The sequence below is a fragment of the Acomys minous genome (assembly GCF_964271855.1).
Source record: "Acomys minous genome assembly, chromosome: 16".
Classification (NCBI taxonomy): domain Eukaryota; kingdom Metazoa; phylum Chordata; class Mammalia; order Rodentia; family Muridae; genus Acomys; species Acomys minous.
In genome coordinates, this window is record NC_140498.1 from 57,464,002 (window position 1) to 57,476,891 (window position 12,890).

The following is a 12,890-nucleotide window of genomic DNA, read 5'->3' on the forward strand; positions in this document are numbered from 1 at the left end:
TTACATAACATAATTGAATTTTCAAAGAAACTAAAACTTCCGCTACACATGGTGTACAGACCGCCAGACAGATGGACAAGACACCCATATGCAGAAAACAAATTAGTTTTTAACAATTTAAAGAGAATCCTAACCCTATGCCTACCATGTACCAGTAACCTTCTAAAAATGTGCTTTCCAATAGAATTCTTGGAGATAGGAATAGTCTATGCCTGTCTTGTACAATGAAGTGTCCACTAGCCACTATGGCAGATGAACACTTAAAGTGTGGTGTTGGCTCTGTTCTTTTTAACAATTAAACGTTATTATACAACCCAACTAGCTTACAGAAAAGGGAAAAAAAGGTTAAAGGGAAACAAAAGTGAACCTTTCGGAATCTGTTCCACGGGATGGGTCCCTAGGTGTCTCTGGCCTGTGCGCTGGTCTCCTCTTCTCAATCCATGTGCACTCAAGCCGGTCTGACCCTGCTGCTCCTCTCTCTGCCCCCTCCGCTTGCCTGTCTATCGCGTGCAAGAAGTGGTGTCCCTCTTTGAGGGTCGATTAGAAACACAATAGTCCAGGTGGAGTCCCCAGGTCCCCTTCCTGAATTCCAGGCCCAGGATGGCTCCACCCAGTCTATCTCAGGATTAATCTCAGGGAGTATCCATGGTGTGTCCAAGGGCAAAGCCCGCCAAGACTGCTTTCACCTGTGACAAAGCTTACAATTTTTCCCATACAGTAGCTAGCCACAGAGAGGAATTCTTCATTATGACTAACTGTATTAAACAGCCACATATAGCTAATGGCTTCACAGGTGGACAAGCAGGCTGTGCTAGAGGCCTGGGTGGGTCCTTTCCCAAAGCATAAGCCAGCCAGCTCCCTCGGAGAGAAAACTCTCCAGAGGGCGAAGTCACACCTCCCAATGGAGTGGCAGAAAGGCTCCTGCATCCACTACAGCGGGGGATCGGTTCTGATGGTCCACAGCAGTGACTGGCAGGCATGTCTGTTGTTGTTGCTGAGACTGATGCAAAGGGCCTAAAGCAGACATCTGTGCCAGTGGGGAATTAAAAGGCAGGTGGGCGAGAGCTGGTTAAGTATGGTACAGGGAACTAGGTTCAAGACCCTCAGGTGTGTCTGAACAGCTTCCAGGTCTTTTCTCACAGCTCTCCCCAGGGAAGGACTTAGGAAGAGGAAGTGATGTGTTTCATGTTATAAGAGGAACAATTGAAGGAGCCGGCAGTGCATCTCCTCAGAGCAGTGAGCAGGCTAAGGTAGCCAGCCAGGCTGCTGAAAGTGGTCCCTCCCTGAGACAGCAGCCCCCCTGCAGATGAAGGCTGAAGCTGCCTCTGGGCGTGTACATTCCATGTCCACTTGCCAGGATTATTGTGCAAAATGCGAAATAATGAAATGAGCAGTGGCCGAAGCCACAGCTTGAATTTCCCTTCCCAGCAGTGGGAAGGAGAGCTGGCAAGTTTGTTTACCTGTTGGGGACAGGTTACTATTCAGAGAGGAGACCCTGTGACAGGGACAATCGCTAAATGTGGACCCAAGAGACCCGAGTTCCTGGTGTACCGTAACCCTGTCACTTCTGTTTCCTCACTGGTGACAGAGAGAAACCTCTCCAGTCTCACCAGGTGGCTACGTTGACAGGTGGCTGACACAATGTGTGTGTGTGTGTGTGTGTGTGTGTGTGTGTGTGTGTGTGTGTGTGTGTGAAGGTACATTTAAAGAAATTAAGTGCCCAATAAAGGCTGGCGTGCTTCACATTGATGCAGGTCTAAACAGGTGTGGCCTCCAAATGGTTTGCTCTGTGGTGGATCTGATGATCTGATATGCCTCCTCACCTGAGAAGACAAAGACAGAGAGGAACGGGGGGGGGGGGGGGCAGGAGGAGGGGGAGGCTGTCCAAACCGCTGGCTTGAGGAATGCCAAAACTGCTCCGACTTTAAGCAGGAACAAGGATGGGCCCCACACTCACTCTGCATCCTCTTTCTAGGCCATGAAGAGAGCATCCATCAGGCAGCGGATTGACCAAAGCAATCCCCACAACAATGTGTTCCACAGTTTTCTTAAGATCGACCACGTGCGGAGCCAAGACAGGGGACTCTACACTTGCGGCGTGAAGAGCGGCTCGTCATATCAGTCTTTCAACACCTCCGTGCGTGTGTATGGTAAGCAGAGGAAGGTGGGCGCCCCGACTTACACTGGGCTTCCTGAGCACTGTAGACACCAAGAGTTGCCCCAAAGGCGGGGGGGAGGCGGAGTTCATGTTCTTTTGACTAAGAGTTCCACAACCACGAGCTTTGCTTTCTCTTGAGAGCAAAAAGGCAAAGAAAACACATTTAGTACTCTTTAATTTTTAAATTTTATTTATTTTATTTTATTTTATTATTTATTTATTTATTTATTGTTTGGTTTGGTTTGGTTTGGTTTGGTTTGGTTTGGTTTTTCAAGACACAGTTTCTCTGTGAAGCCTCGGCTGTCCTGGACTCGCTCTGTAGACCAGGCTGGCCTTGAACTCACAGAGATCCACCTACCTCTGCCTCCCTTTAAGTTGGATCCTTTTTGGGAAGTGCGAGTGGGAAGATTGTAGTGGCCCCGGGGATAGCGAGACAGAGCAAAGCAGTGTCTCCTGGGCAGGGCAGGACCTCTGCGCTCATGACCGCACAGCGGCTGAGGTTGCCTGCGCAGGAGCTACACTAGACAGAGCCGGCGGTCCACATGCCTACGTGGATAGGGAAGGGGTTCGCAAGCCCATGCTCCTGTCTGAGGAAGGACGGAAGGCTGATGGCTCCTGGGGAAGGAGAGTCAGTTTTCTTGAAAGGTCTGTCGTGCCCAGTGGATCCCACACACCAGAAGAATCCGGACAGGACTGATTGCAGGCGATGGATTTTTACTAAATAAGATGAGAGAACATGAGGTTGTGGAGTGGGGCAGGGAACGGGGGTAGGGGGAAGATCTTTAAGGAACGAACATGCGGCACAGAAGAGAGGGACACGGCCAAGACGCGTTGTATGAAATTCTCAAAGCCTCACGCTAAGTTTTCAAGGCACTGCTTTTGATTTGGGCAACTCTGGTCTTAGGAGCTGACGTCAGTTGATAATGTAGGCTGTAAGACAGTCATGGATTCCCCACTCACTGTCCCGTATAAACGGAGCAGAACGTGTGCTTTATTGCTTCATCTGACAAGGGGCGCGGGGGTGGGGGGGGCGGGGGTGGAATTTTCATGATACTTTCAGCAACTTTCTCCGTCTCTCTTGTGCCAGCTGGGTAGGTTTTAGAAACACTGCCCCTCGTTATCACGACAGATTGAGTTTGATGCTGGTTGCCAGGTGACTGCTTCCTGTCTGTAGGACTCGCTAACCCCGTTGACCTGGTCAGCACTTGCGCTCACTGGCAGCCTCCACCATGATTCATCCATCATTTTGGGTTAGAGGGGGCGGAGCTTATGTTTGCACAGACGCACTCTCCCCTGATGCCTTGTCGTTTCTTCTTTCAAAGGAAAACCATTTGTCCGAGTGAGGCATCAGCGGCAGCAGGTGCAGGAAACCACAGCAGGGAAGCGGTCCTATCGGCTGGCCATGAAAGTGAAGGCCTTCCCCTCACCAGAAGTCATATGGTAGGAACCGCAGTCGCGTCCCTGTCGGTTAAGACGTTTCTCCTACGTAGGAAGATAAGAAGTTCGGAGACTCACACTCCTGAAAGAGACACACACCGAGAGAGAGAGACGTTGCCTAAAGCAACTCTACAGAGCTGTACCCTGTATTGATTTCTGGGTGGTGGCGCTGGGAAGGGCTGGATGGGCCTGGAAACAGTGCCCAGAGGTAAAGGGAGACTTAAGGGACCGCTGAGTGCTCCGCTCAGTTCGGCGGTGCCTCACACATACTAAATTCCCGAATCTCAAAACCTTCCTGTGGGGTCAACCCTCTGACTGAGATGTGTTGGGCAATAGCTCAGTGTCATCTTGAGTGCGCAGCATGCTCTATTAACCCTGAAGAAGTGGCCCTTGTTACGAGGCTGCCAAGAATAATTCCTTTATGCGCAGCTGGGTTGAAAGTCCCAGCCTTGTTTTACAATCTCAACAAACAGTAATAGCTAGCGACAGGACTTATTCAGCTATAGGTGTGGACAAGTGGACCTACTTGAATCGAAGGTTTTCTTTGGCTTGAAGTCTCAGAAACACTTTACACAGTTTTTTTTTTCCCTCTAAAAAGTCAGACCAGTACATCACCTATGTAAGACAATGCAATCTGTTTAGAATCTGCAGTCGTTTTATTAAAGTATTCTTTAATGTCATTACCTTTGGCTGATATCACTACATTTTAAACAAAGGGTGTGCTCACACGAGGTTAGGAAAACAATCCATACAACACAGACGCTCCGCTATTTTGGAAAACCCTCCCCAGAGCTTGTTTGCGCCCCCTCCACCCCCACCCCTCAGAGTCTGTTTTCAGCTAATTCAAATACTTAATAGGGGGTTAAAGAACAGATTGAAACTCTGTACTACAGCTTAACAGCATTGTAGTGGGAAAATAAATGGATATTTTTGTGTCATAATATCTAAGAAGGTTAATAAAACTTCATAATTGTCTTGCTTGACATACGAAATATGGTTTCAAAAGAGAAAGATCATTAGATTTTTTTTTATAGTAATTTAATGACCAGAAAGCACATGTGCCCTTTCCAATGTGGACATAGCCTTTGTCTATTCATCTGATTTCTTTAGTAACTGCATAGCAAGGAACAAATAAAATGACATATCTGCTTTTGAAATGGTGTCTTGTCAATAAAGTGCAGCCGAAGCAATGCTAAATATCTGTAATCACAAAGTACGGTGCAGCCAGGTTAACTGCCTAGGACCAAGACCCACAGAGCCAGGCCCCAGGTCCGCAGGCTTTCTACAGCACAGTACACTCCCTACAAAGGAAAGGGCCTATTGAAAGAATTGCATGGGGTCTGGGGAGGTGATGGCTCAGTGGTTAAGAGCATTGTCTGCTCTTCTAAAGGACCTGAGTTCAATTCCCAGCACCCACGTGGCAGCTCACAACTGTCTGTAACTCCAGTTCCAAGGCATATGATACCAGTGCACATAAAATAAAACTAAATAAAGGTTATTTAAAAAAAAAAAGAATTGCACGTTTTAAATTAGGGCCTGAGAGATGGTTCAACAGTAAAGAGCACTGGGTGCTCTTGTAAGGGACCTGGGTTCGTCTCCCGGCACCCACACGGCAGCTCACAACAAACTGTAACTCAGTTTCAAGGGACCCAACGCCCTCTTCTGACTCCTGGGGATACTGCACACACATGATGTGCACACATACATGCACGCAAGCAAGCACTCAAACATAAAAATAAATAGCCAGGCAGTGGTGGCACACCCCTTTAATCTCTGTTGTCAGGAGGCAGAGGCAGGTAGATCTCTGAGTTTGAGACCAGCCTGGTCTACAGAGTGAGTTCTAGGACAGCCAGGACAGCCAGAGAAACCCTGCCTCAAACCCCAAAATAAACAAACAAACAAAATAAAAATAAATGTTAAAGCCAGGTGTGGTGGTGCACGCCTTTAATCCCAGCACTTGGGAGACAGAGGCAGACAGATCGCTGTGAGTTCGAGGCTAGCCTGGTCTACAAAACAAGTCCAGGACAGCCAAGGTAACATAGAGAAACTCTTGTCTTGAACCACCCAGCCCCCAAATATTAAAAAAATAATAAAATATAAAATTTCTGGAAGTCCTGAGGGACCCTGCAGCTCAGGCCCTATCACACATGTGGCAGAATGCAGACAAGGCAAGCCAGGCCACCTGACTCTCATCTCAACAGATGACATCAAGGTGTTGAGTCTACATTCAAAGTATTTTTAAATTCCTGTGGCTTGGTGCCTTTGATTCTTCTTCGTCAAGGAGAATTGCCTTGATCCCACTGGAGTTTCTCTATGAAGGGACAATCGCTGTGACCCTTGATGTCCTTAGTAAGAGCTTCCACATGAGCGCACAACAGGACTGTCTGTTTTCATTTTTATCAGACCTACTTGGTCTGACTCACAAGGGTTCTCAATACTCACACTTCTTTTTGTTTTGGTTTGGTTTTTTTTGAGACACAGTTTCTCTGTGTCGCCCTGGCTGTCCCGCAATGCATTCTGTATTCAGGCTGGCCTGGAACTCTTAGAGATCCACCTGCCTCTGACTCCCGAGTGCCGGGATTACAGGTGTGCACCACCGCGCCCAGATGGGTTCTGGCACTTCTCGGAGCCTTAAGGAAAACAGCTTGGTGAACTCAGTCAGACTCGAACCTCTGAGACTGTACTTAAGTCTCAGTGGCCACCAAGCCCCTGTGGTACATTAAGCCACCGCCTTCTTTCCTTCATTTAGTTCAGCCCTTCCTCTTTGTGGATAAAGATGTTACCCAGTCTAAAACCTACCTGCCTTTACTGAAACGGTTAGTGCCCAAAGTTTAAAATAACAAAACAAAACAAAACAAAAATCATGCTGATGCCCAAAGACTCAGAATTGACCCACTTGAGGCTGCAAGCTGAATTGGCAAATGTCATCACAGTGACATCGTGAAGCAGATGAAATGACCACCCCACCGTGCTGTTACCCACAGGCTAAAAGATGGCTCGCCTGCAACAGAGAAGTCTGCTCGCTACTTGGTGCGTGGCTATTCGTTAATTATCAAAGATGTTACTCCTGAGGATGCAGGGAACTATACAATCCTGCTGGGCATGAAGCAGTCGACGCTCTTTAAGAATCTCACCGCCACTCTCATCGTGAACGGTAAGTTTAGTGTCTGTGTGATCCTTGGGTTCTGGGGCAAAATTGACGACATTTTTGTCAGCTCAAAAGTCAGTGTCAACTGTCAAGAAAACAAAATTGTAAAAAAAAAAATGGGTTTTGAGTTTATTTTATTAAATGAGCATTCTGTGTATTATGGGGTACATATGTATGCGCACAACATGCATAGCTGGTTTCTGAGAAGACCAGAAGAGGATGTCAAATCCCCTGGAACTGGAGGTGCAGATGCCTGTGAGCCACCGTGTGTGTGTGTGTGTGTGTGTGTGTGTGTGTGTGTGTGTGTGTGTGTGTGTGTGTTTTGCTGGGAATCGAACCTGGGTCCTCTGCAAGAGCAGCCAGTGCTCTTAACTGCTGAGCCATCTCTACAGTCCCACATAAAATGTTTATATTCCTAACCCACTTCTAATGGTGGGCATGAAGCTCAATAGTAGAGTAAGTACTTGGCTCATAAGTACAAAGCCCTGGTTCCATCCCCAGGGCTATAGAAAAACAAACAAACAAATCATACTCTTATCCCCATCATAACTACTTCATGTTTTCCTTTTTCCCTTCCTTCTTTCTTTCTTTGTTTCTTTTTCTGTGTGTGGGGGGGGTGTGGGGGGTTTCTCTATGTTAGCCTTGTCTATCCTAGACTCGCTTTGTAGACCAGGCTGGCCTCGAACTCACAGAGATCTGCCTGCCTCTGCTTCCACAAGTGCTGGGATTACCAGCATGTGCCACTGCTGGTTGTTACCTGATGTTTTCTTATCTTTTGTAAGCAAGATGACTTCTACGTATCCCCACCATGGTATTCACACTGAGGGATCAAACAGGCATTTCCCTACGTAACATGAACATTTCTTTGTGGTATCATGCCTCAGCATCAGAGCCAGTGTGGCCGTTCTCCCGTGTGAGTTCCGTTAGAATGGTGTCCTGGGCTCCGACCTTGACTTTGCTCTGTTCCTTTCCCTCTCCAGTGAGACCTCAGATCTATGAGAACTCGGTGTCGTCCTTTCCCAGCCCGCCTCTCTACCCGCTGGGCAGCAGACAAGCCCTCACCTGCACTGTGCACGGCATCCCTCAGCCTACGATCGAGTGGCTCTGGCACCCCTGTCACCACAATCACTCCAAGGAAAGGTAGGGACGGTAGACGTCGCAATGAGTCTCTAATGGCCACAGCTTCGGCTCACCAGATGTGCATTGGATTTGCAGCTGGGGCTTTCTCACTGAAGGCACCCTACCCTTGGCTCATGGGATCACAGAAACATGGGGCAGAACCCAGGTTTCCCTGTGATTCGGGTAGAGCTTGCACACGCCTTTTCGCAGTTGAGTAGCACTAGCAGGAGCTCTCCCACCGTGTCAGTCACCTGGACTTCCCACTCTTCGTTTTCTCAGGTCCTCGGGGCACACGGCTGCTGTTTCCATGTTGGGCTTGCTTTCCCATCTGTCTGGTTTTTGCTTCCACCCGTTGTCTGTCTCATAAGACGTCAGCTGCCATCAAACCTCAAGGCTCAGCTCTTACGTTGCGTCCTCTGAGAACCCTCTGGCCTGCCTCGCCCAGCCTACTCCTCCCACTGCAGTTTGTGCAGCCGTTTTCACACACACACACACACACACACACACACACACACACACACACACACGTACCATCACTTTTATGTTAGCCCAGGTCTGTCTCTCTTTAGGCTCTGGGTCAGCTAACTGCAGCCGTCCAGCAAGTACTCTGTATAAGCTTGTGCAATGAAGGCATGAATGCATTCTGACCTGCTCCAACTGCTCGGCATTTCCTCGCATCCTGCCCGTGACTGAACCGTTTGTTTAGTCTAGCCAGATGATGCCGGTGACAGCTCACGGGAGCTAAAGGGAAGAACGGGAATAGAATGGGCAAGGACTAGGGAGACGGACGGAACACTGACGCTGCCCACGAGTTCCCGTCACGCCCTCCTGCCTGGAGAGCACTGGGGATGCTTGCTGCTAAACTAAAAAGCAAACTAACTCCCACACTAGCTTGGTAAAAAGCAAGCAAGGTCTAAGTCTGTGATGGCGTTTTGGTCTCCTGCCACGTGTGAGTCTTCCTCTGTGTTTCGAATCCCTTGTTTAGGACACAGGACGATGACAGTGGAAAGTTACCGGTGAACAGTTGGATTCATGAGAACCGGCTCTTCCCACACAAGTCTGATATATATATTTTTTTTTTTCATTTGAGAGTCATTTTCTAAGAATAGAAGAAAAGGTTGCAAAATATTTAGGACTTGTGGACACTTCATTGAGAACACAAGACAGCCACTGTGATCTTGTATTATTTTGCTGGTGTGAGTCAGGCACCCATACTTGGATCCATCTCAAGTATTGATATTTGTTCCAACATGCAAATAAGTAAGGTGATGAAAACAAGGGTAACGGTTTTTATGAGCTTGCCTTTTATACATGCCTTTAAATTTTCATTTTAATAACATCAAGTCTGAAAATCCAACTCTATTCTTACTAAATGTTAAGGCTAACTACGTTAGGAAAATTTTGCCTATGAGGGACGGGACACCATATTAGGAGTTTGGGGTTGAAGATGCTGGTGGGAAACAGGCGGCTCAGGTGGACATCGTGAGCAGCGCCTCCCTTTTCAGTGTCCGTGGTGCGAGGCCTTAAGTCTTTGTTGGCTAGTTGAAGTATGCTGCTGACACGTGCACATCCGTAAGCAGCTTTTGTTCTTTGGGTAGAGGGCACTGACTGAGCACCTGCCTAAGAATTCCCTGTGTTGGAGGGAAACGAGCTATGTTTATCCAAACGAAGTCCTCTGTCACCACTGAGCACACACGGATGGCTTCCTGCCTAGGCTGGCTGAGATTCGCTTGAGGACGGAGCCTTCACTAGTGAGAGCGATCAGCGGTCTCTGGGATGCATCAGGTGTTTGCGTGGTCATGTCTACGCATGGCCAGCCATCATCAGTACACCTGGCATTTCAGGATTACTCTATACATAATAATCATATATGTGCAGATAACAATTAGTGCTTAAATCTGAGATCTAGTTCCAGGGCATCGACATATGGCCACAGCTCAGGCCCTGGTTTATTGTGGTGTCCCAACGTTGTTACATTGGTTTCCCATGACCAGGCACTTAATATACCAAGTTTACCCAGTTAATACAAAAAGAGAGAGGGTCAGCCCACTTGAATCTCAGCATTTCCTGGAGTCTGACAAATCTTTGAAAACTTCAGAGCTACAGTGGAGCTAAAAATTTCTTACTTAAAAAAAAATGTGGAAAGTAGTTTATGCAAATGGACTTTGTTTCAGCTGAGTAATGCTGCGGTTTCTGTTTCCCCTACAATTCATTCTTGCAAAGCATTTGTAAGATACGTACACTGGGATAGCTATAAATAACAATTATACGTTCTGTAACGCAGAAAGACCTATGAAAGGGTACTCAGTGTTCCTGCCACAGATAAACGGTAACCGTTGGGGGAGGCGGCTGTGTCTAACCCGATCCGACATGATACGGCACACAGTTTGCATGTGTAGTTCATGGTGTTTTGTGCGTCAGTTTTAAAAACAACGTTAGGTAGAAAGTAAGGGTGTTGTGTTAATCTGCACAACTAATGAGCAAGAGCAAGTAAACTGGACTAACTGGATGCCCCCCACTTCCCTTTCTTCACAGTTGGATGGTTAAGGTGTTCGGAGCAGGAGAGAATGCCTTGGGAAGGTTTTTCATAGGATTACATTGTCAGCACTGCGTGAAGATGGGTTTGGGGACTGTTTTCCTTTATCCTTAACAATCAGTAGAGACTTCTAGGGATTTGCCAGGCCTCTTCCGAGGTCGCTGAGCATCAGCCTGGGAAGCTTCCACAAGGATATAAATGCCGGGTACCCTCCGCATGCTATGTTAACATAAATGAAGCCCATTAAACCCACTTCATGGCCAGAGGTAACATGTTTGGGGAAGTCCATGGTGACAGAGGACTCTGAGACTCTTATTAGCATTTTGAAGCCCACATTTCCCGGAGACCCATACATTTCTGGTGAACGTCGAGGGGAATTTTTTTCTTTTCTTTTCTTTCTTTTTTTTTTTTTTTTTTTTTGGCCTACATCAGAACTAATTTCACAACATGAGAAATGTTGATGACTGCTTCTGAAAAGTGAATAGAAATGATGGGGAAGTCAAATGCAGTTTGGCTTCGCTTTAAAAATAGAAATCTAGTAAGTCTGAGCGGGCACAAGTGGGTCAGAGGAAGGAAAAAAGATTAAGGAGCTTAAGGAGAGTTAAATAAAAGTAAGAGGATGGGCAGAGCGGTGGGCTGGAAACACGATGCCACTCCCCACAAAGTGCCCATCCTGTCCATCCTTTCCCATCTTGGCAGGAAGTGGCCTTGCCCTGCCCTGCCCTGCCCTGCCCGGAAGATAAGCCTCCCGTGTGGTGCAGCAGAGCAGGCTGGGGAGCCAGCCCCACCCCCATAACCCACACTCAGTTCCTGGAATTCACTTGGCCCTTGATTTTAAAGAATAAAATAGGACTAAGCCTCCTGAGCCAGTCGATACTCTTTTTATTGATTTTTTAAACATTAAAAAAAAAATTTTTTTTTAACGTGCATGAGTTTGTCTGCTTGTACGCATATGCACCAAGTGCAATGCAGTGTCTATGCGAGCCAAAAGGGGGGGGGGTGTCAGGTCTCCTGGAACTGGAGTTACAGACAGTGGTGAGCCACCATGTGGGTGCTGGGAACTGAGCCCAGGTCCTCGCTGCAAGCCGCAGGCATCACTACCTTTGATGGTAAGTCCCTGGCGAGTCTTGCCACGGTAGCACTAGCGCTCTCACGGGGGAAGGGATGTAGAAAGACTGCGCAGGGCAAAGAGGCCGGCCTTGACAGTGCGAGATTCAGGGTTCCCAGAGAAGGTTTTGTGTCTGTTCCTGCTCCCAGTCACCAGCTCCAAGGCTGCTTTTTCTTTGTTGTGTTTCTTCAATGCCAGCGAGACCTTCACGAAGCTGAGAGATGGGTGTTTGAGCTCATTTCATCTAATCCCAACAGGCACGAGTAAGGGAGGGGGCTCACGTGTGCCAGCCCTGCCAGCTTAACGTCATCTCCCTCACTAATAGCCAGAGCAGTGTGGTTGTTTTAAGTGTGTTTTCTCCTTTTTATTTGTTTTTGTTTTTGTTTTAAACTCAAGCTCACTTTCAAAACGCGTCTGGGTCTTTACTCTAGGGCACAAGCCACGTTAATTAACCCTCTCTTCCTCTGCCGTAGTTTTTGTCAACTGGTCTCAAACCTAAGCACACCTAGGAAGAGGGACTGTCAGCTGAGAACTGCCTGCATCGGGGTTGTGGGCGTGGCGTGGCTGTGGGCGTGGGCGTGGCCATTGCTGAGGGCCAAGGGAGGACCCATTCCACCGTGGGCGGTGCTATTCACTAGGTTCTGTAAGGAGGGCAGCTAAGCAAGCCAGAGGGAGTGCCAATAGCAGCGTTCCTCTACTTCAGTTCCTGCCGTGGCTTTCCTGGATGGTGGGCTATAACGTGTAAGCCAAATAAACCCTTCTCCTGGCCTCAAGTTGCTTTTGCTCAGTGTTTTAGCAGAGCAATAAGAAAGCAAGCCAGAACACCATCTAATAGCCATGGTTTTAGACTCAGAGTAATAAACATCGTTGAGCTTTTAGAGTAGATACAGTCACAAAGCATACTACATCTCTATAATGGAGAAAATGTTAAATAGCATGAACTTTTGTGCAAAAATGTCATTTTTAAAAATCAACTATGCTGCCCGTGGTGATAATACACCTTTAATCCCAGTACTTGGAAGGCAGAGGCAGGTGGATCTCTGTGAGTTTGAAGAAGCCAACCCGGTCTATATAATAAACTCCAGCCCTGTCAGGTCTATATAGTAAGATCCTGTCTTTTTTTTTAAAAAATGGACTGATGGCCAATGAAATGTTTTAGGAATCATAGTGCTATTACCTATATCATACAAATTGATTTTGCACATCATCGATGATGCTTAACCCAAGTGTGTAATTAATGTCAACTGTCTCATCACATAAATGTGCAGCAGCTGCTGGTCACGCTCAACATCACTTGCCACTTGATTATGTCAGATCAAACTTGGTGGTGGTTGCTTATTGGGCGTGGGTGTGTGGCTGCAGAATATCCATTGTGCACTATTGT

The 12,890-nt window shown here is 47.4% G+C and overlaps 1 protein-coding gene across 2 annotated transcripts in view; it reads left to right on the forward strand.

Moving 5' to 3' along the window:
• FLT1 (fms related receptor tyrosine kinase 1) overlaps window positions 1-12,890 on the forward strand; it is a 164,884-nt gene that overhangs the window by 44,231 nt on the left and 107,763 nt on the right. For both annotated transcript variants that reach the window (XM_084761732.1, XM_084761733.1), the window contains exons 7-10: window positions 1,976-2,150; window positions 3,481-3,598; window positions 6,580-6,749; window positions 7,724-7,883. In XM_084761732.1, coding sequence (XP_084617858.1) covers window positions 1,976-2,150; window positions 3,481-3,598; window positions 6,580-6,749; window positions 7,724-7,883 — 623 coding nt within the window. The remainder of the gene's footprint in view (window positions 1-1,975; window positions 2,151-3,480; window positions 3,599-6,579; window positions 6,750-7,723; window positions 7,884-12,890) is intronic.